The 23,071-nt window shown below is 46.1% G+C and overlaps 2 protein-coding genes across 4 annotated transcripts in view; one reads left to right on the top strand and one right to left on the bottom strand.

The window, feature by feature from the left end:
* The window catches only part of C8B (complement C8 beta chain), a 38,569-nt gene extending 36,947 nt beyond the window's left edge, over nucleotides 1-1,622 (top strand). For both annotated transcript variants that reach the window (XM_069480060.1, XM_069480061.1), the window contains one exon: nucleotides 106-1,622. In XM_069480060.1, the coding sequence (XP_069336161.1) occupies nucleotides 106-257 (152 nt within the window). In that variant the 3' untranslated portion in view covers nucleotides 258-1,622. The remainder of the gene's footprint in view (nucleotides 1-105) is intronic.
* Nucleotides 1,623-12,323: 10,701 nt separating this feature from the next.
* C8A (complement C8 alpha chain) overlaps nucleotides 12,324-23,071 on the bottom strand; it is a 61,197-nt gene continuing 50,449 nt past the window's right edge. Inside the window, exons 10-11 of one of the 2 annotated variants that reach the window (XM_069480059.1) lie at nucleotides 19,052-19,274; nucleotides 12,324-14,724 (exon numbers count right to left, since the gene is read on the bottom strand). In XM_069480059.1, the coding sequence (XP_069336160.1) occupies nucleotides 14,573-14,724; nucleotides 19,052-19,274 (375 nt within the window). In that variant the 3' untranslated portion in view covers nucleotides 12,324-14,572. The remainder of the gene's footprint in view (nucleotides 14,725-19,051; nucleotides 19,275-23,071) is intronic. The other variant, XM_069480058.1, reaches the window with a different exon arrangement.

The following is a 23,071-nucleotide window of genomic DNA, read 5'->3' as shown; positions in this document are numbered from 1 at the left end:
AGTGATTCAGACTCCCAAAATCTTTTGGCTTATATACCCCACCCTACCCGACTAGGGCACCAGGATATAGGAAGGGCTAATTAATGTTGACCTTCTTTCTTATAGATGTTCCTGTTGATGGGAAGTGGAGTTGCTGGTCAAACTGGTCTTCGTGCTCTGGAGGACAGAAAACAAGACAAAGGCAGTGTAACAACCCACCTCCTCAGAATGGGGGCAGCGCCTGCTCAGGCCCTGCTTCAGAAACGCTCAACTGCTAGGAAGGGAGAGCTCCTAGCAGATGATACTGCTGTGGGATGCAACAGCGAGAGCTCTGAGCCCTCCAGAACTCAGGCCAGCTCGCCCCACACCACCTCCCACCTGGGGCTCACCCAAGGGCCAGGGCAGTGCCATTCAGGCTGTTTAAAATATAGATATGAGTTTGTAAAATGCACATTGATTTGGATCGTGAGTTAAATAAAAATTATAGGTTCCTTAAGGGCTTAAGCATCTTTGTAATCCTCGCTTTGCTCACTCTACAATTTTATTTCACTCATATTTACTACCAACCAGGAATTGTATTGGAAGTTGTTCACATTGTAGCTCCACAATCTATCAGTGACTAGCACAGAGTAGCTATCTAATAATGAATCAATGAATGGATAATAAGTCGTTCTTTCCTTGACGAGTACAAGGTCTTGATCAATAATTACTGGAAGTTAATGTTTATTGGATGATTACTATGTGCCAGCCCCTGATTCAGTGTTTTAATTCATCCCATCCTCATGACAAGGGGATGCTGTTATTAGCCCTAAACAGTTGGGGGAACTGAGGCTTAGAATAGTTAAGCAACTTGTCCAAAGTTACACAGTTGGAAAGTGGCAGAGTTGGGCTACAAATTCAGACTATAGAGTTTTCAATTCTTAAACTATGATGCTCTCTTACCTCTCAGTAAATAAGTATATGATTAACAAAGAATTTTTCACGAAATAAGACACAGCAGAAAGTACTATGGGGGGGGGGGGTGTATGTTGTTGACAAATCTTTACCTGCTGCCTTCCGAGGAGACTGGATCCTGGTCCCTCAGCTCACTTTGATGCTGAGCATGGGAAAGGCATGCTTGTGCATGTCAGAAGCAGGAGTTGTGGGGCAGAGCGGAATTGTTGTGCTTAATGAAGGAGTGACATGAGTGGGTGCCCAGGAAAGATTCTGCCTGAACAAGAGAAAGTTAAAGATGAAGGGGAGAAGGCCATGGTGGCTGGAAGAGGAACCATGTTAAGCAGAAATTCCAGTTGATGATTGTGGGGCAATCTGCAATGTAAACCCTGCCCTACATCCCCTGTGAAATTGTCAGTACATTCTGCTTTGCTCACTCATGCTTTTGTGCAAATACCATTTTGGGGGGGAGCTTGATGAGGAGAATAAGAAGACAATTGATCTTTAGGATACCAAAAACCAAAATATTTTTGTTTTCCAGATTGTCAAGTAAATAACATTTAAGCTTTATTTCTCTTAGTCATTCCATCATATTAAAACATCCTTTAAGGTTTTATTTGCCCTTGAACATGTCCTGTCTGATTGAAGTATGTCAGGTGAATGTGCCGAAATAAAATTGGTGGGGAAAATAAAGCACTTGGTTAAAGCTGCATTGGTTCATCCTGTTCATTTTCAACCCACTTGTTTTCTGCCACCTCATCTGCTTCAAATTCACTGCTGGGTTCAGTGCTGCGGCCTGAGACCTTAACGCATGACCCCAAAGCTTTGGTTACTGCCACCCAGGAATCTGTCCTAACCAGCTATGTGGACTTGAAATAGAACAACCCTTGGAAGGAGCTGCTTTTCCACTGCTTGGGGTTCCGGCAGCAAGTGTGGTAATTCTGCCTGCTTTCCTGCATCCTGTGTCCCCTACAACTGAGCTGACAGGTCTGGGCCCTTGTTTGGCTTAATATTATTGCTTTGCAGTCTGCTGTTATTTCAACAGGCTAATCCAATAATGTTTTATCTCTTTCATTATACTGAGGCCGTATAATTTTCTTGAGTTATAATCTATCTTCTTTTAAGATTCCCCAGAGACGGGGCAGAGCGGTTCTGTCTTTGGTTGATGGGAGGCTCCCATGAAGCCGACGCTAGCACAACGAAGCGAGCGCCGCCAAATTAAATCCTGAATCTCAATCACAGCCACCGCTTCTAATGGGAAATTTGAGTTGATTATGGAGATGACAGCCCAGGTTCACGTTTATTGCATTTAGCAGAAATTGTTTATCCTATTAAATATGGTCTTGAAGGAGAAACAATTGAATTTTGGAGCACCGGTGAATACCCGGGTGACGCCCAGGCGCTGCTAAACTGTGTAATAATTATATTCTTATTTGTGGGCTGAACTTCCCCTTGTGGCTCTTTCTGCAAACAAATGCATTTAGGAGGAGGCTGAAACATAATGTAAGAATTAAATGAAATAAATGCAAAATGTGCTTTTGGAAAATCTTGGCAACGGTGGCTTGGAGTGGTATACCCAGGAAGGAGCTGTGATAGCTGAGGGTCCAGGCAGTACAGTTTGGCAGCCGTCCTGGAAGCTGGAACATAGCACAAGATACCTGAAGGGGGCAGATTTTTGCATCCATGAGCATGAATCTTTGAAAAGCTGTTATCTCCTCTGCGTGCTTAATGTCAGGGTGGGAGGCTTCCCATGTGACCTGGGACTAATAACTTCTGTGGGAATAATAATTATTATAATTAGTTTAACAATAGTAATAATAATAATAGCTGCCAATTATAGAGTGCTTTCCCAGTTTATGAAGTCTTTTAATCTACATTATCTCATTTAATCTTTATCTGAAGTTGATGGGGTAGATATTAATACAGTCATCAGATGACAGGTAGAGAACGCTTCAAATAGAAACTCAATCCTTCTAACTAATGGGCCAACTATAGAAACCAAGGTGTGATGCGGAGGCCAGGAGAAAGAGCACCTGCTGGCAGAGAAGCCACACAGAGGGAAAATTCATCTCTTTCTTAAAGAAAAAGACTCAGTCCTACTTCCGGGCACTTATTAAAACGTCCTCAGGAGAGGGTGGGCCTGGTGCAGAAAGCCCTTGGGAGCAACAACCTGGGGTCCCTTAGGATGTTCGTGTTTTGTACCCAGTGGAGAAACACTCTGACCATAGCATCTTGCATGGAGCAGCCCCACCCCTTGCCCCCCTGTTGAAGCCAATCCCGCACCATCCTCCAGGTCTCAGCCTGTTTCTTTTCTTAGGCAGCCTTCTCTGATCGCATTAGGTTAGGACAGAATCTGTTCTCTCTGTTCCCGTTTCAATCTGTGCTTCCCCCGTTATAGCACTCGCTGCACTGTGCAGGGTTCACGAAGTCTGAAAACATAGACAATATTTTGTTTTACAGATTGAAGATGTCCTTCATGACATCATGTCTATTCACCAAGGTTTCCAGACTTTTCAGACATTGTATTATAATTTACTTGTTTATTATCTCTTGTTCCTTCTCAAATACAGTGCCCGTGAAGACAGGAACAGTGTCTGTCTCCTGCACGAATATATCCCAAATACCAAGGACAGTGCCTGGCACAAGTGTGCCATCAATAAATAACTGTTTCATGAATTAATGAACTAATGAGAAGGGATAAGTGGGGGTGAGGGAAGAGCCTTCCCATGCTGGTGAGAAACTTTAGTGAGTTGGTGGCACATGATAGTGGCATCATGAGAGGAGGCACAGTAACCCCAAAGAGAGGGGACCCCACACGTCAATGAAGGGGAGGCATCTTCAGCTGGCTTTGTAGACAGAATTGCAGAAGAAAAATGAAATGAAAGAGGAGGAAAAACGGCTGATGTTGGGAGGGGCAGATAGACTTGTTTGCGGGTGGTACTGGTGACACCCCCTGGTAAGAAACAGGAATCTCCAGGGAAACTTTACAAAGGAAGGGAGCAGTAAAACTCTGCAATTTCTGAAGGGAATAAACCTGAGAAATACATTTACAAGTAGATGAGAAAACCAAGGCTCAAGAGGTTTTAAGAGGCCAGTATGTGGCAGAGGTAGGAAAGAGCAACTTAAAGAAAAAAATTATCTTCCAACATTCTGCATCAACCTCAGTTTTTTTCATCTCTAGATTAGTTTGAAACCAGCAGCCACACATTGCAATAGTACGTGTTAGGTCTTTGAGATTCCCTGTTCATTGGATGTTGTCATGAAATCAGATTTTTCTATATTGTGTTTTCCTCTTTACCTTTCCTAAATGTTAGGCCAGAGTCCAATACTGAGGTGTTCAGAAACTCAGGGATCTGTTTATGCAGATACTGGGGGAAATGTCATGACCTCTTAGGCAAATCTGGGAAGACAGCAGAGAGAGGCCTAACAGCCTAGTGCTTAGAAGCCAGACTGCTGGCATTTGGAGACTGGCTCTGTGACTTGCTACTCTGTGGCCTTATGCAAGCTATGTACTGGTCTGTGTCTCCATTTCTTCATCTGGAAGATGGGGGATAATGCCAGTATCGGCCTCCTGGGGCTTTGTGAGCATTATGTGAATTACTGCACTTAGGAGAGCACCCTGCACCCAGTAAGCACTGCATAATTAGCTGTGCCACCACCATCACTATTTCCAGGGATTCCCAAAACATCAACCACCACCTCAGGTTGCTTTTTTAAAGTCATTTAAAACTCCTTTAAAGACATTTCAGTACAAAACCCACTATAACATACAAGAACAAAAAGACATAAAATAGCTTAGTTCCTAGGAGATGTCTTAATAAAGGACATGGAGGGCTTTTATATCCCAAGCTCTGAGTTATTAAGGGAAAATGTATCAGCATAATAACTAATATTTGCAGAGGGCATTACCAGTTACAAAGAACTTTCACATACCTAATCCAGCTTAATCCTCTCAGTGCCTGCAAGAGGAAGGATTTATTATCTGCCTTTGACAGGTGATGAGACAGAGCCTCGGAGAGCCTGAGTGATTTGCCCAAGACCACACAGCTCAATATGGCAGAGCTCAGTCCAAGGGCTGTTGGCACCCACTGCAGCAGGAGCAGATCTTGGTGCATCCAGAGAGCAAATGCCCACCTGCCTGCTTACATAGAAGAGGCAGAGAGAGGTACTTGGCCTGATATCCCTGCAACAGAGAAGCTGAGTGGGTTTGGAGGGCTTTGCAGCAGACAGACAGAGGTATAAGACCCAATGCCATCACTGCCTAGCTGTGTGACTTTCCTCAAGTCACTTACCCTTTCTGTGCCTCAGCACCCTCATCAGAAAATGAAGCCATTAATCCCTAGGGCACAAGTGTGAGGATTAAATGACAAGACATATATAAAGGGACTACCATCACCCCAAAGGGCCTGGCACATAGTAATTGCACAACTTCCTTCCTATTCTTTTGTGCTGAAAAATACAACCCTGCCTAATTTTTGCCCCTTTGCACCCTGCCTAGCCTCTGTCTCTTTGAGCATTTTACAAAAAGATGCATTTTACAAAAAGAAAAAAGAGAAGAAATAGCGATCACGTTTGCAGTGAGAATTCTCAGAGGATTATCAAAGGGAGTCAAGTAGCTGGTCTGACATTCACCTCTGTGCAGGGGGCCGCACCAGAGCCCGGGCACCCCTGTTATCACTAGTGGCTGCATCCACCAGTTATCTTGAGTCTACACCTTGCAAGCCCAGGTGTTCCTTCATCCATCATTGGCCATTGTCTGGTACCCACGCCGCCTTCCCTCACCACCTCCTGCCAGATGACTCCTTGTTAATAAGCCAGTTTGTTCACATCCTGAAAACTATCTGATTCTGGCCCCTTTTATCCCCCACACCATCCATCCATCAACTGCTTGCTCCACTGGCTTGGTTAGGAAAATGGGAATGGGGGAGGGAGACAAGTACCAGATAAAACTTCTTAGCTGCTATCTGTAAAGAAATAGAATGGATAAATAGATCCGTCAGACATGTATCATGCCACTGGACAGCAAAGTCCATTTGTTAAAAACAGGTTAGGATGGGAGGATTTATCTCACATTTTAAGCTGTTAATATAGAAGGGAAACATATTTTCCTTTATCTCTCCCAGGGGAAGGGAGGAAATCCTAAGGCCACGAATGAGGAATTTTTAACTCGATTTGATGGACTTTCCTTCACTAAGGTGGAAAAGGTGGGCTCTCTCTTGAATTTGTGCAGCCCCCAGAAATGGCATGGCTTCGGCTGTCCTTTGATGCACGAGGAAGGTTGCAGGATTCGGGAGTCCTGTGAAAGTGTCTTTCATTGTGTTTTTCTCTCACAAGTTCCTGCGCATTAGATACAAAGGCCATTCTAGAGCTGAGAACAGCATCCAACAAACTTCCACTGGAAAGCTCCTGTGTGCCAAGCACTATGCTAGCTGCTGGGGCTTTGGTGGTAATGGGAGTCCCTACCTGCCCAGCAAGAAGCCACTGGGTGGGGGAGACAGACAAGTAGGTTACAGTAATAGAGCGTGCAACGTGCAGGGACATGGGGCCATATGACGGTATGGGATGGGTCAGGGTTGGCTTTTCTAACCTGTGCCCTGAAGATTAGCAGTGAGGGGCTAGCAGAAGAGGGGAGCAGGGGAGTGAGGTGGGGTGCAGCTTCCAGGAGTGGTATGTGCAAAGGCCTGGGGCAGCCAGAAGGCCTGACCTATTTGGGGACCTAAATTGGAAATGGTTCTTCAAGTCAACAAATATTTATTGAACTCCTACTAAGGCCAAATACTATTAACGGGGCTCTAACCATGAAAAGGCTTGCGTATTACCAGGGGAGGCATACTGTCTCCGTCAGTTTGGACGCTAGAGCAGAATACCACAGACTGAGTGGCTCAAACAGCAAACATGTATTTCTCCCAGTTCTGGAGGCTGGCAAGTCCAAGATCAAGGTGCTGGCCAATCTGGTGTCTGGTGAAGTCACCCTTCCTGGTTTGCAGACAGCCGTCTTCTCATTGTGTCCCCACGTGGCAGGCTGCAGAGAGAAAATGCAAGCTCTCTCACGTCTCTTCTTATAAGGGCACTAATCCTATGATGTAGGCTCCATGCTCATGACCTAATTAACTCCCAGAGGCCCCACCTCCTAACACCATCTCAGTAGGGGTTAAGATTTTAACATATGAATTTTAGGGTGACACAAACATACAGTTCATAAAGAATACCAAGAAAAAAAAAAGCCCAGTAAACAAATTTATAATCTCAAGTAGTGATAAGTGCTATAGGAGAAAAATAACTGTAGGTAATGGGAAGCCTCCTTACATAGGGTGGGCACAGGAAGACTTTGGAGAGGTAATAGTTGAGCAGAGACTTGAATGAAATGAGGACGTGCTCCTGGGATGAGCTCATTGAGGGGTGAGCATTTCAAGCAGAGGAGACAGTATGTGCAAATGTCCTGAGGCAGGGGAGGGCCTGGCATGTGTGAGGAACAGCAAAACGACCTGCATGGCTGGAGCAGCATGACTGAGGGGAGAGCTGACCGGCAGGAAATGATGTCGGGGAGGGAGCTGAGGGCTGGTCATGCTGGGCTTTGTCCCTCATGTCAGGCACAATAGATTTCTAGTGCCGTTGGCTCATGGAGTCTGAAAAGAGAGGTAAGGATGGAATGACACATCAGACTCAGCGAAGTGCCTTGTGAATCCAGAAATTCTTGGCCTTTATAAAAATAGCTGTGGGAATGTTATACAAGAGCACCAAGGTTAGAGGGGAAGGGGCTGGGGAGGGGCTGTCTGGGAATTTCCTTCGGATCAAGCACTGGCTGCCCTCATGCCCAGTGACCAAACCAGAGGTCCAGACTCAGCCTGACAAGGACCAGCACCACTGCCAAATCCCTGAGCAGAAACTGTGCCCAAACTATCTCGTGGTTTTCCAGCTCTGTGACTTTGCACAAACCATTTCCCCTGCAAGATCGCTCCGCTCCTTCCGCTTGCTTTGATTTTCTGACTCTCACTGCTTTCGCTGCTGGCCGTCCCCCCAGGCTGTCTTCCCTGCTCCTCCAGCTGGACTGTCTCCCTGCCTACCCCGCCCCCTGTCGGCCCCATGTCCCCTGCCCAGCCCCAGGCTTCTGGCTGGTCTGGGACCCACTGCCATTGTTCACAGACCTCCTCTAGCCGACTATGTGTTCTTCCAGGCCAGTCCCACATCTGATTCATTTCTGAACCTCCAGCACCCAGCACAGGGCCTCGAACAAGAGATCGCCAAAGAGTATTTGCCCCTTTCTGAAGTAAAGAGGTAGCAGCCTAGCTCCTCTAAATGGAAGAGAAGTGCCTTTCCGCTAACCTGCATCACACCCCTTCCTCTCGAGGTGCTCAGGGGCTTGGCTTTGCTATCTCTCATTTCTGCAACGCAGCTTCTGACACCAACCCTTTCTCTCTGTCCATTTTCTTCCCCCTAAAGGCATACAGTTCAGAAGAGATTCATTGAGTGCTGAACTCTTTAGATCTTCCTTCCTCTCAAAGAAGAAAAAAAAAAAAGAAAAGAAAAAAGCCTCTCCTTATTGCTTTTCATTCTGTCATTAATTTACTTTTCAAAAGACACCTTGTCAAGCTGAAGATTATATCTTTAAACCATGTATTTACACCCACTACCTATAAAACCTGAGCTTATAGATCTTCTTAAAGGATCTAAGGGAGAATACACTGGATGGGTTTTACGCTTTGTGCTTTGTGGGAGCCAGTCATTCGTGCAGAGGGAAAGCTGCCGATGTGTAAGGGCTTGCTACTTTGGAAACTGCTGCTGTATTTTAATTTCTAAAACTTCTGGGGTTGTAGCCTCCTCAGAGGAGCAGGACAGATGCGGGGCTGGGTTCTCTGGCTCAGAGGACAGGGAGGTAGCTTTGCCCGGCTGGTGGTTTTGGCTCACAGATTATCCAGGCAATTGCTTAAACCCCAAATTGTCATTTTGTGCCCAGAATGCTGCACTTACCTCCTCCTGAGCCTCCTTGCCTCTGGTTTCTTCCCCTCCCCTGTGCCCCACAATCTGTCCTACAAATCCCTCCACCGGCAGACAAGAGTAAAAGGTGGGTGTGGCGGGGTGGAAGCGTGTACTTGATGTGATGCATTCAAACCCTGGCCTGCTCTGTGATCCGTGAGGTTCTTGAGACTCGGTTTCCCTAGCTGTGAAATAGGATTGCTAAAACAAACCTTAAGAAGTCTTGGATAAGACTAGATAAAATAACACAGATAAAGTTTACTGTTCCTGCTTTTTTTTTACCATACCCCCCATTCTCCACTCTCGAGGGTTCTCAACCACAGCTACACTTGGAATCACCTGGGGAGCTTTTAAACCTATAGCTGTCCGGCTCCCACTGCCCCACCCCCCGTGATTCAGATTTCAGTGGTTTGGGTGCCCCCTCTGGACAGCAGGGCTTTTAGAACCCCCCCCCCGGGGATTCTAATGTGCAGCCACGGTCGAGTGTTACTGTTTCTAGGTCAAGTGTCCTCTGCAAAGTGCCCACTGGGCCTGGCCAGTCTGGCCTCTGGTCACTTTCTAGCACACAACTACCACTCCCCAGTAAATAATGAATATAAATTAATATAAGTTAACTTAAAAAGAAAAAAGTAAATTAATGACAGGATGAAAAGTAGCAAGTCTTTTTTATTCTTTCAAGTAGATCTGAAGAGTTCAGAAATAAACCTCTAAACCATATGCTTTATTAATTAATAGTAGTAGTAATAATAATAAAGGTGATGGGGTCACGCTAATAATTAACTGTAGCAGGCATTATGCAAAGTGTTTCATAAACCTTATTTTATTTACATTCACTATCTTCCCTGCTCCCTATTTCCAACACACACCCTCCTATACACACCCCCAATATTCTTTCTTGCCTTCAAACTTTGTCTCATGACGGATTCCTGTCTTAAAGGTCTCATTCCTGTTCATCTAGTTGAAAAACCCTTCGAGGCCCGGGTCAAGCTCCATGCCAGCCGTATGTACACACCTGTGGAAAGGTAAATCTCTCCCCATCTAGCCTCCTTCAGCACTTATTTTGCATGCCACATATTTTGGCATTAATTCAGCAATAAATTTCTTGTGGCCCTAAAACCTCCTCTAATTGTTTTATATATGTGTAAGTCTTATTATTACCCTAACAAGATTGAGGACGCAGGAAGGATTTGCAGCACCTATATATACATGTCAGTCACCAGACATTTCTTGAGTACCTACTATACGTTGGGAGTGCAGACTTGGCCTTCACTTGGAGCTCACAACCTAATAGGAGAAACTGATAAACAGAAAATTCAGTTACAGAACATGTTCTCTATTTGGGACGTGACCTGTGTGCTGTGGGATACTGACGCTGGCGGGCGTGCTTGGCTCTCCTGGGGATGGGTCAGGGAAGGTGGATTGATCATCGCTGTTTGGCTTCTTCAAATCCACTCTCTGCTCTGGGAGACTGACCAACGTGAACTTCGTCTATGAACTGACTCTTGAATTCGTTCACTTACTAGGTCCCTGCTATATTCAAGGCACAACCTTGGAGCCTCTGAGGATACAGTGCTGAACAAAACAAACCTGACTCCTACTCTCACGATTAACATCTCTTGGGAAAAGACAGCTCTTGAATAGTCAGACGGGATATGGGACTGAATGTATATGCCATGGTCTGAAGACTGTGTCCCTCCAAAATTCATATGTTGAAATCCTAACCCCGAGGTGTTGGCATTAGAAGGTACAGAATTTGGGAGATGATTAGGTCATAGGGTGGCACCCTCATGAATGGGATTAGTGCCCTTATATAAGAAACTCCAGAGACTCCCTGGCCCCTTCTGCCATGTGAGGACACAGCAGAAAGACAGTCCTGTATAAACTGGGAAGCAAGCCCTCACCGGATACTGGATCTGCTGTAGCCACCTTGATCTTGGACTTGTCAGCCTCCAGGACTGTATGAAATAAATTTCTGTTGTTAATGGGCCACCTGGTTTGCAGTATTTTTGTTATGGCAGCCCAAATGGAGCAAGACAGAAACCTGATACCGAGAAGTGTGGGTGCTGCTGTCACAGATACCTAAAATGGGGAAGCAGCTTTGAGACTCAGTGGAGGCTGGAAGAGTTTTGAGGTTCATACTAGAAAAAGCAGACAAAGCTGTGGAGCATTCAGGACAATTCTAGTGAGGGCTCAGAGGAGAGGAGGGAGCTGTAGAGAAAGCCTCAGTTATCTCAGAATCCTTAAGTAATCCTGAACTGAATGTTGGTGGAAATATGGACAGTGAAGGCCATTCTGATGAGGCCATGGGCAGAAGTGAGGAACATGTTATTGGACAATGGAGGAAAAACCATACTTGTAATAAACTGGCAAAGAACTGGACTGAATTGTGTTCGTGTCCTGGTGTTTTGTGGAAGGTAGAATCTACAAACAATGAAATTGGACATTTGGCTGAGGCAATAGCTAGGCAAAGTCTTGAAGGAGTGGCCTGGCTTATCTTGACTGTTCATAGTAAAAGGTGAGAAGAGGGAAATGAGTTAAAGACAGAATTGTAAATCAGAAGGGAAGCAGAACTTAGAGGTTTGGAAAATTCTCAGTTTATCCCTATCACAAAAAATAAGAAAGTGTGTCTGGGAGAGAGCATGATGTGGCCAAGCAACCATCTGATGAGGAGACTAGTCAGCCATCTCTACAGAAGCCAGGACCCCTGTGCAAGACAATGGAAAAATTCAGAAATCATCAGAGCTGCCGTCCCTATCTCAGGCCCACAGGCTGGCCAGAGGTGCAAGGGTCTAGGGAACAGAGCAGTTTCAAATGCAAAGGAGGGACTGCCAGTGCCTGCAGGCCTTGCTCAGCTGGGCCCTGTTCCCCACGCTCTGTGGCAGAGCAAACCAGCTGCCCCAGGTGCAGCTTGTTGCACCCTGCAAAGCTGTGGGGGCGTGGCTACCTCTGCCTAGATTTCAAAGGCTGCCTGGAGAGCCACAGAGCCTAGGCAGAGAATCCCCATAGATGTGTGGTCATACAGAGTCTCCACTAGGGTGATGCCCAGAAGAGCTGTGGGGGTGTGGTAAGCCCCCCATTGTTCCCGCTACGATGCTAGACCAGTAGGCCACCATTGTGAAATTCCAGCCTGGGAGAACTGCATCGTGGGCTGCATCCAGCAAAGTCAAGAGAAAGGTGCTGCCCAGAACTTTGAGGGCCTAACCCTTGCCCAGCAAAGCTGAGGGGACAGGATCGCCTCCCCGCTGTTTCCAGAAGGTGGGACCTCGACCCACCTGGAGCATCAAATCGAAGAAGAGTATTCTCGAGCCTTTGGGATTTGGACTTGCTCATAACCTGACACCTTTCCTATTTCTCCGTTTTGGAACGGGAATCCCTGCCTCATCATTTTGGAAGCATATAACACGTTTGATTTGTCAATGGAAAAGAACTCAAACTCCGTAAAATAATTTAAAGGGGTTTATTCTGAGCTGAGTATGTGTGACCATAGACTGGAGAGCCACACCCAAGAAGACTTGAGCAAGTGGCCTTGCTGTGGTTGGGCTACAGTTTGGTTTTATACATTTCAGGGAAACAGGAATTACATGTAAAGTCAAAAATCAATACATGGAAGGTGTATATTGGTCTGGCCTGAGAAGTCAGGACACCTCTACAAAGGGCATTACAGGTTACAGGTAAGTTTAAAGAGTCTTTGATTTATAATTGGTTAAAGAAACGAAGCTTTCTCTAAAGGCTTGGCATGTTTTAAGTTAAGGAAGTCTGTTAATCAGAGATAAACCATCAGACTAGATTGAAATGATCTGTTAAGTAAATTGAAGGCCTGCAGGTGTGGTTTAAGCTGCTTGTTCTATAGCCTTAGGCCTGTTCATGAGTTACAAAGGGAATCTCCAAGAAGGGAAGGGGGCATGAGGAGGCATGTCTGGGCTCCCTTCTTAGCCAGCAACTCAGCTTTAAGGTATTTCTGGGGTCCCCTGGCCAAGAGGGAGTCCATCTAGTAAGCTGGGGGGCTTATGATTTTATTTTAGTTCACAGATTTCAAAGTTTTACAGCTGGAGAGTAATTTGCCTCTGGGGGGGCTTATGATTTTATTTTAGTTCACAGATTTCAAAGTTTTACAGCTGGAGAGTAATTTGCCTCAGGATGAGTCATACTTTGAGTCTCACCCTTATCTGTTTAGTTGATATTTAGATGAGACTTTGGACTTCAGGCTTTTGAGTTGATGCTGGAATGAGTTAAAACTTTTGGGGCTACTGAGATGGAATGAATGTATAGTTGACCCTTGAACAACACAGGTGTGAACCGCACAGGTCCACTGATACACCACCCTCCTCTGCCTCCTCCTCCTCGGTCTACTCAGTGTGAAGACAACAAGGATGAAGACCCTTATGAGGATGCACTTCACTTACTGAACAGTAAGTATATTTTCTCTTTCTTGTGATTTTCTTAATAACATTTTCTTTTGTCTAGGTTAGTGTAAGAATACGGTATGTGATACATAAAACATGCAAAATATGTGTTAATTGGCTGTTTATGTTATCAGTAAGGCTTCTGGTAAACAATAGGCTCTAACTAGTCAAGTTCCTTTCGGGAGAGTCAAAAGTTATGTGTAGATTTTTGACTGTGCAGGGGGTCAGTGCTGCAAACCCCTAAGTTGTTCAAAGGTCAACTGTATTTTGAATATGAGAAGGATATGAATTTGGGGTGGGGAAGCCAAGGCCAGGGGCATAATGCTATTGTCTGAATGTTTGTGTCCACTCAAAATTTAAATGCTGAAATCCTAACCCCAAAATGATAGTATTAGGAAGTGGGGCCTTTGGGAGGTGATTAGATCATGAGGGCGGAGCCTCCCAGAGATTCCCTTGCCCTTTCTGCCACGTGAGGACACAAGAAAAAAGACAGTCCTATATAAACCAAGAAGTGGGCCCTCATCAGACACTGAATCTTCCTGGATATCGGACTTCCTAGCCTCCAGAACTGTAAGAAATAAATTTCAGTTGTTTGTAAGCCACCTAGTTTATGGCATTTTATTATAACAACCTGAACAGACTAAGACAATATAATTACTAGCTGTGAAAATTGGCAATGAAGGAAAAGAATAGTATGCCATGAGAAAATAATTGGAAGAAATGTGATATTTGTTTTAAGAACTTAAGCAAACTACAGGGATTAATTGAATCTGAAAAAGAGTCCAAATGAAGGAAACTTGAAGAAAAGTCAATTTTTAATATTTTTCTCCTTATTTCAGAGTGTCTGCTTATCTTACCAATTAATAATGGTTCTTTAGATGAACAAATACTGTTATCAAAGAACTAGAGAATTATAATCATATTTTGTTTTATTGAGCACTGATTGTGTCAAAGGCGTCTGCCTGTCTTGTCCCTCTACCATCCTGAGTTCTCCTAAGTTATGGATTCAGTTTCCTTGGGTTTTGGTTTGTTTGTTTTGGCTGTGAGCAGGACTGGGCCTCTTGTTAGCACTCAATACCCAGTTCTTGAATAAACTGAGTTTTGCAGACAGTGGAACAGTTGGCTGCCGGTGGGACAGCCTAGTCTTAGGCCTGCAAACTGGCAGGACAAAGAAAAAAGTCTATGCTGTTTTGCAACTTCTCCCAGCTGAAAGAAGTCCTTATCCAATAGCCAGCGCAGGTGGCCACGGGGCAGCACCTGTCCCAGCCTGTGCCCAGAGGCCCTCAGCAAGCCTGGGTCTGTGCTCTCCGCCCTGGGCACAAGGCCCCTCCATTCTGGGGTGCAGGGTTGTCGCACTCTCGCCTCCTTTCCTGGGTGCCTGCTCTGCACGCAGACCAGGGGCTCCAGCAGCTCCAGCTCCCATCCGCTTTGGCTCCTGCAGAGAAAATTTCCCCGGGGGAGAAGGAGGTTAGCCTACGGTGAGGAGGGAGGGTCACCCCATCGCCCGAGAACGGTTTGCAATCCCTCCTTGGGGAAATGCCTTGGGGTAGCCAACCAAGACCTCTGTGCTCACTGCCTCACACTTAATTTGAAACTCTGGATGGAGTGAGAAGGGGCCACTGGGAGCCCATCTCGTGAAATTGGAACCCGCGGTTCCATGGAAGATAGATAGCGGGGTCAGGGGCGTGCTCCTCGGAAGAATGACACGGAGTCGCTGGAAGGGGTGAGGAGCAGGGAGCACGGCCCAGCTGGGGATTTAGAGCACCGGCTCTGCCAGACAGCTCCCTGGGGACGGTTGCTGGGCTTTTGTGTGAGGATTTGCAAATCAGATGTCTGAGAGACTCTGACAAGGGAGTCGGAGTCGCAGAGCCACGGTGGTGACAGATTCTCTGCACAGGGCATCTGAACACATGCACTGACCTCGGAATGTCTGGAAATCCAGCCCAGAGAATCCCCCCAGCCTGGGGCTGCCGCCGCCTGCCCACTCTGCGCATTTGGGCATCCCCTCTCTCAGCCTGAGCTTTCCTCTCTGCGAGATGAGAAGAATGGACTAATCCGACGGGTTTTTTAATCATTACTTTTTTATTACTATCTTTTTTTTCCTAAATGAAATCTTACATGGACCCCAGCATCTAAGTCAGATGAAAGCAGCGCTGTTCTGTTTGAAGCCTGGGTGTCTGTCGGGCTCGCCCTCCTTGCTGGGGCGGCCCCTTCCACCCCAAGGCTCTGCAGGTCACACTGTGAATATCATTGGATTAGGTTATCTCCAAGTCCCTTCCAGCTCTGTAATTATACTCCCTGATGGGGCAGCCGCAGCAGGGCTCTCTGTCTCTTTCTCCCACTTTGTGACTCAGTCCCCACAGGCAAAAGTTTGCTGGGAAAATTCCTAGGGACTCTCATGGGTCTCCATGGAGACTGGCTAAGTCCCCAGCCTCAGATTTGTCTGCCAGCCCAACCTCTGTTGGCGTGAAAGTTCAGTGTGATGGCTGCAAGGCCACCTGATGTCCACACCCTGCTGGGAACCAGGTTAATGGAGTTCCATTAACTGTCTGTCCGTAAGGGCCTGAATGCAGGAGGAATGGGACTTGTCGAGCTACCCTCTGTCTCCTCCCCTCCCCAGGTCATTCTCATCACGTCCCCTCCTTCTCCAATGACTCCACATGGCTTCTGCTGAGCCTGGCGCTGGACCACTGAAGAGGCACATCTAGGTAGCATGCACTGTATGCTGTGTGGACAGGGATGCAAGCGAGTCCCTGGTTCGCAGGGCCCTTGGAGTGCGCTGTAATTAAATTACCCAGGCAAGGCTTGCATCTTTAAGCTGGGCCAAGCTGATAACCGTGAACTGGCACGTACTCCCCTCCCCACTCCTCAAAACGATGGTTACTGAAATTGTCTCAGAGCCTCTACTCTCATTCCCCAAATTTCCCGACTCTCAGGACATCAATCAGTTGAGTGTAATGGTTAAGAGCTTGGGTCCTGGCATCAGACTGCCAAGTCCAAATCCTGGCTCCTTCATTCCGCAGCTAGATGACCTTGTGCAAATTGTCTAACCTTCCTTATTCTCCAGTTTCCTCATTTATAAATTAGAGCTAATAATGGCATTTATGTCATAAGTTTTTGGGGAAATAAATGAGTTCATACATGAAATGAGTTCATACATCAAATGCTATAATGGCTGGCACGGAATACAGGTTAGTTATTATTTCTGTTCCTTGACCTTTGGTCCCTTCGGGAAACCTGCCTGGCCAACAGGAGAATGGGGGCTGCAACCCAGTCCACACTCTGCATGGGAAGGCAGGAAAGCCCTGGGCCCTGGGGTGGCTCTATCAGCACAGAGAAATTTTGTTTTACCTCTCAATTCACCCATCTACTGGGAAGTGCCTTTTTCCAATTCACCTGATGAAACTGTGTGCCAGGCTTGGCCCTGGTAGTTGGTCTTCTTGGTTTTTATTATCAGCATCCTCCTTCATAAAGATTTCAGCTTTCACTCACCCTCTTGGCTCACCCCTTCCAGAATTCCTCCTACAGGATACCAGGCAGTTCACTGGGACTCAAATTCTACTCCCTTGCCAGTAGAGGAGGGATTTGGACAAGGAACAACCCAGGACAGATCCTCTACCATGGAGCTATCTCTTCTTTTGCTTGTTATAATAGAGCCTGTCACATGTGTTAACTAGTTTAATCCTCAGCGCGACCTGTGAGAGAGTTTCCAATGTGATCTCACTTTACAGGGTAAGCCCAGGTGAAAGTTGCCAGCTCTAAGGTTCAGAGGCCTGTTGGCGCCGGAGCTGTGCTATCCTGCCTCCCATTTAGAACTGCTCTCCAACGGGGAAATAGAACTCACCACTGTCTCATTTTCAAACCAGATCTTCTGGGTGGAGATCTGTCTTGAATCCTAGGGAAATTGTTATCTGTGGTTTCTTTCAAGCCAAGCTGAATTTCAAGATTTAAAGCTTCAAACTACCAACTGTTTGTCTTGTTGCCATCCCTCGTTTAGGTCAGAGACTCAGAGAGGGTGGGGTGGAAGGGACCTGGAGGCCACCATACCCAACCACCCACTACACGAATGAATCTCTTCTACAGCTTCCTGACAAGTGGTCATCCATCCCCTCCTCACTCCTGCCACAGTGCAGCCTATGAAACTCCTTCCTCGTTAAGCCCAAATCTCCTTGCTATGGCTTCTCCCCATTAGTTCTACAACCTAATCTCAGTGGCCACAGAATACAAATCTCACACCTTCCCGCATGGTAGTTCAAAGTCTTCTCCATGCCAGAAGCTCCCAATCTTTCCAGCTCTTCCTATTAGGACACAGGTTCAAGTCTCCCCACTTCCCTTGGCTGCCCACTTTGTTTTGCCAATGTCTGATGAAGTGGCTCCCAGGATGCCAGAGAAGAATCTTGTTCTGGGCTGTTGACTTCTGTTAACCTCGCCCTTCACTCTGGGGGCACCTGCATATCACTGTCGACTCCCACTGAGTCAACTGGGACTAAGTGCTTGGCCTGTTCTTCACACACGGCCGTCGAGCCACACGGCTCACACCCCATCTACCCTGTGCTTCAACAGTTTGCTTTATGGACCCAAGTGTTGTAGCACTTAGATTTACCCACCCACACTTCTATTTTCTTTGCATTTTCTTCATCGTGATAGCCAATTGAGATTGATTTCTACCTTGATTTGGCAGCCCATGTGTTTTCCCATCATTCCCTGTACCATAGAAACAGTTTTGGATGCCTGGAAAATTGGAAACTTAGGGATTGGGACATGCATAGAGATTCTTGGAGCTCAGAGGAAATTTAGATGAAAATGCTAAAGCCCAGAGAGATGTGATTAACCAGTGTCACACAGTGAGTTACTGAAATAGCTGCAGTTCACATCCATGTCCCCAGACTCCTTGATCTTTAAGGGGCAGATTTTCAGTCTTTGTTTGATAACTTTCTTCTTCCCAGTGCCAGCCAGTTTATGCTGCAGCTTTGTAAATTTAAACCTTCCTTGCCCCAATCTTGATTTTAGTCACAACTCCTTACACTATAATGACAACTACTAATCCCTTATAGTGGGTTGAATTGTGTTTCCCCAAAATATATATTCAAATCCAAAGCCCCATTACCTGTGAATGTGACCTTATTTGGAAATAGGGTCTTTGCAGATGAAACCATGTTAAATGAGGTCATGCTGGATTGGGGTGGGCCCTAATCCCATGACAGGCATTCTCATAAGGAGAGAAAACAAAATCATAGAGGGAAGAATGCCATATGGAGACGGAGGAAGAGATTAGAATGATGCATTTATAAGCCAAGAACACCAGAGATTGTTGACGACCACCAGAAGCTGGGAGGGAGGAATATGGAGTACCTTCTCCCTTGGAGTCTCTAGAAGAAACCACGTAGCCAATGCACCTGAATTTTGGACTTCTAGCTACCAGAAGGCTGAAACAATACATTTCTGTTGTTTTAAGCCATCCAGTTTGTGATAATTTGTTATGGCAGCCCCAGGAAACTAGTTTATCTCTCCGGAAATGAATCTATTGTCCACCTACATCTTGGTGAAAAACAGTTCTCATCTGAAAAAGGGTCTTGATGGCAGGGAGGAAGCAAACGAACCATCAAATGTGATGGGTGAGCAATAGGATTCTCGCGTGTGAGATCCTAGGGTGGTGGATAAGCAGATTCAGACAGGAAGGGCTGGGAACCCCAGAGGTCCTTCTGGCATCAGCCCCTTTGAGCTGGGTGAAGCTGGAACTAAGCGGGTTGCACGGGCCTTACCCTCTATCTCCGTCCGTTCACAGGCAGGGCCCAGGTGACCCTGGCGGCACTGGCACCTGCAGCTGGTGCCCTCGAGGATGGGCTTCCCGTTGTTGAAGCAGGGCCCGCAGCGGCAGGCGTTGAATTCCATCAGGTACTGGTCCAGGGCCCGGCGCAGGTTCTGGCGCTTGGCCTCCAGGGGCCCCAGGTTCGTGTGCCGCAGCACTTCGTGGATGGGCTGCATCTGCAGACACAGAAAGAACACAGGGCCCCTCCCTGGGCTCTGTCCACCTTCCCAGAGCCCAAGGATGGGCCACTAACCTTCTGGAAGTCCTGCTACATGCCAGGCACAGAGGCGGACACCCACCTTATCCCAGCACCTTGGCTCCTGGCAGCCACTCTGTGACGTAGGTGCTAAACTCCCCAGCTCACAGGTGAAGAAATGGAGGCTCCAAGTGTTCCAGTGACTGGCTCGGGGTCACACAGTCATTAAGTGCAAGAGCCACTCTGAACATGGACCTACTTAACCCTGAGATCTGTGATCTACCAATCCCAGAAAAAGGAGAGAGCTTAGAAGTTATTTGTGCCAGCTCATCTGTCCCCCTCCAGCACTTTTAGGAAGCAGGAAAAGTCTGTGTGTTTGTGTGTATTTTTTTTTTTTGGTTGTCAATCTTCAGTGCAGGAATTAATAAAATCTTTGATGGGTAGTTGCAGTGTCATTGCTGAGCAATTCCTGTAATGGCATAAGTGTGTGTGGGTGGGTAGGGGGTCATTTATGTTGGAGGCAATCCATGCCAGGAACGACTGTAGTGAGGGGTTTCTCCACCTTGGCACTAATGCGTTTCTAGGTGGATAATCCTTTGTTGGCAGGAGGGGGCTGCCCTGTGCATTGTGGATGTTTCGCAGCCTCTCTGGCCCCTGCCCACTAGATGCAAGGAGCACCCTTCCGGGCATGAAAACTAAAACTTCTCCTGACATTACCAAATGACCCCCGGGGGACAAAATTGCCTCTGGCTGAGAAGTAGTAGATGCAGTAGAAAGATCATTGAATCTGGAGCCAGAAAACCTGGCTTCAAACCCCAGCTCTGCTGCATCCAGCTGTGTGATCGGTGGCACCTGACACACTGAGCCCTCTTCCTTATCTGTAAAGTGAGAACAGTCATCCCACCCTCCAGGTTTATCATAAGGATTAAAGGAGGTGATACGTGGGCAAGGCCCCTCACATGCTAAACACTAAATCAGTGCAGCTCACCTCCTGGCTGTGTGGCCCAGGACTCACAACTGCCCCTCTGTAAACCTGACCCACATTATCTAGAAAATGGGAGTAATGTCTACTTCCTAGAAGTCTTATGAGATACTACTGTAAAAGGGAAGAACAATATCAAATAAAGCACCATTTTTATTAGATGTTATGATAGTAAAAAAAAAAAAAAAAAAGCCCGTATTTTCCAAATTGCATGTTATCTTCAGCATGCTTACAGTGTAATATATTTTAACACAATCATAAAATGAAAGTTTTTCTCCAAATCTCTCATTTTACAGGAGAGGAACCTGAGGCCCCAAGAGGGGAAGTGATTTGCCAAAGTTAGAGAGCAAGTCAGTGGTAGGACTGAGCCACACTGGGACAGTGTCACTTCTCTGGAAACAAAGGTCAGCAGATGGCACGTGCAGTAGCCTTGACTGGGTTCCTGGAAGTGTGTACAGGTAACCCCGCAGCAAACAGACCTTGGCCTGCAGGAGGGGCTGCAGCTCAGGTCACTATGCAGGGAATGTCAGGACTGGTTAGGCCCCCAGCCAAGGCAAAACCACTTACTGGAAGTTCAGAAAATTTGGCCCCATTGTTAGGAAGCCAGTGCAGAATTAGCTGCCCAGTTGCCCTGGTTAAAGATGACTCATTTCCAGGGAAGGCCAGGACCACTGGGCCACTTCTCTTCAACTTTCCAGTAGGGCTAAGTGCCCAGTCTCCCATCTCAGACTTCTCCCTCCCAGGAACCTCAGAAAGAGGAAAGGACACACACTGGGGGAGGGTCCGTGGGACATAAGGGAGAGGAGAAAGGTGCAGAAAAAGATCTTGGGTGGTAGCATTTTGAAAGATATTGGCAATGATCTCATCCCCATTTTACAGATGAGAGAACAAATTCAGAGAAGGCAAGTGATAGGATACAGCAACACCGTAAGATAACACATAACACATAATACATCACTTAATACAACATAGCAACATAACGTAACATATAACATGACTCAATCTAAGTACCTGGTCTGTATAAGCACTGCTGAGCTCTGGGGATATGTTAGTGAATAAGATACTGTTCCACCCTGAACTTCAGGCTCCAGATAACACCTACCTGGTCTCCTTGTCTGTAGTCAGTCGGTCTCTCTTTCTTTCTCCTTCTCTTCTTCTCCCTCCTCCCTCCCTCCTTCCCTCCTTTGATTCATCTGTCACTTCCCTATGAGCTTTCTCTCTTTAAAGCACAGTGCTTGCTACATCACTTCACCAGTGGCTTAATGCATTGAGTCCTAACTTCTCAGGGGGGCAACATGGGTGGCAAAGAGATCGTGGATGTTAGTGTCAGTGTGACATTACTTAGGTTGGGCTCTGTCATTTGCTGGTGATGAGATCTTGTGCTAAACCTGTTTCTTCAACTGACATTTACTAAGTTCCCACCCCTCTCTCCCTACCCTTGTGGAGTAGCGTATTATCCCTGTGTTATAGAGCAGGAAACGGGCTCAGAGAGTGAAGTAACTTGTCCAAGGTCACACGCTAATGAGGCCGCTGAGCCATGGCAATATCTTTCTCCTTCCCCTGCCCCTCCAGAGCCCAGGTTCTTTTTCCTAGTAGACAGTATTTGGTCTTCTCCAAATCATGAACCTCAGTCTTTCCCTTAGAAGTTTTGCTCAAGGAAAACACAAAGTTCACCTCTTGCCCGTGAAAGTTTATATATTACTCCTGATATCAATTTTACAGTTTTTGCCCAAATCACTAATAGCTTGATGATAGCAATTTTCAGACCCTATGTGAATTACAGGTGCGTGAAAATGGTCCCTTACTTATTGAAGAAGAAATGAAATCAAGGTTAATCCATGTGACCTCTCTCTTCATAGAAAGCAGGGTGTTATAATAGACTTTTAGGTTTAACTGTAGGTAATATGTTTTATGAGAAGAAATGTATTCATATGTGGGATTTTAAACATATGTAGAAAAGAGGCAAGCGTATAGAGAAAATGGGTGAGAAAACAATAATATTTTGCTTCAAAGTCTGAATTAACAACCTTTTTTTAATGAACTATGCTACATATTGACAGAAGTAGTTTGAAAATGGCTAGAAAAATCCACTCCCTTTGCAGTTTGAATATAGTTTTATGCCCTTCATGAGGTTAGGAATTTAAGGCAGAAATTCTCAACTTTGGCATTATTGACATTTGGGACCAGATATTTCTTTTTGTTGGGCCCATTCTGTGCCTTGCAAGATGTTTAGCCTCTGCCTCCTAGGTGCCAGTAATACTTCCCTGCCCCACTGTGCGTTGTGACAATCTAAAAATGTCTCTCGACATTGCTACATTTCCTGTGAGCAGCAAAATCACACCCCATGGTTGAGAACCACTGCCTTAAGGAAGGTACTAGGATAGAAGGAAATGAGACCTGGATATGAAGTCCAAAGTTCTGAAATCCAGGCACTGCCACCTATAAGCTCTGTGGCCTTAAACAACTCACTTGATTTCTCAGAGCCTCAGTTTCCTACTCTTTTTGATGGGAAGTATCGTATCGATGCCAGAGGTTCATTGTGATGATGAGATGTGAGAATTTAGAGCAACCACGTCCAGATCCAAGCCTCATCTTATTTTTGTATGGCCATAGAATGATCTTTATATTGTTAGAGTTGTGAAGAAGAGGAAAAGAAAAACAACAGCCACTACTACTTGTGTGTCAGACTGCCTGTGGCCTACGAAGCCTAAAATATTTACTATCTGGTCTTTTACTGAAAAAGTTTGCCAACTCCTAATTTAGCAGATGTTATTTTTAAAGTCTTTCAAGTACAA

This window comes from Eulemur rufifrons, chromosome 8 (assembly GCF_041146395.1).
Source record: "Eulemur rufifrons isolate Redbay chromosome 8, OSU_ERuf_1, whole genome shotgun sequence".
Lineage (NCBI taxonomy): Eukaryota > Metazoa > Chordata > Mammalia > Primates > Lemuridae > Eulemur > Eulemur rufifrons.
This window is presented reverse-complemented; position numbering and strand designations above follow the sequence as displayed.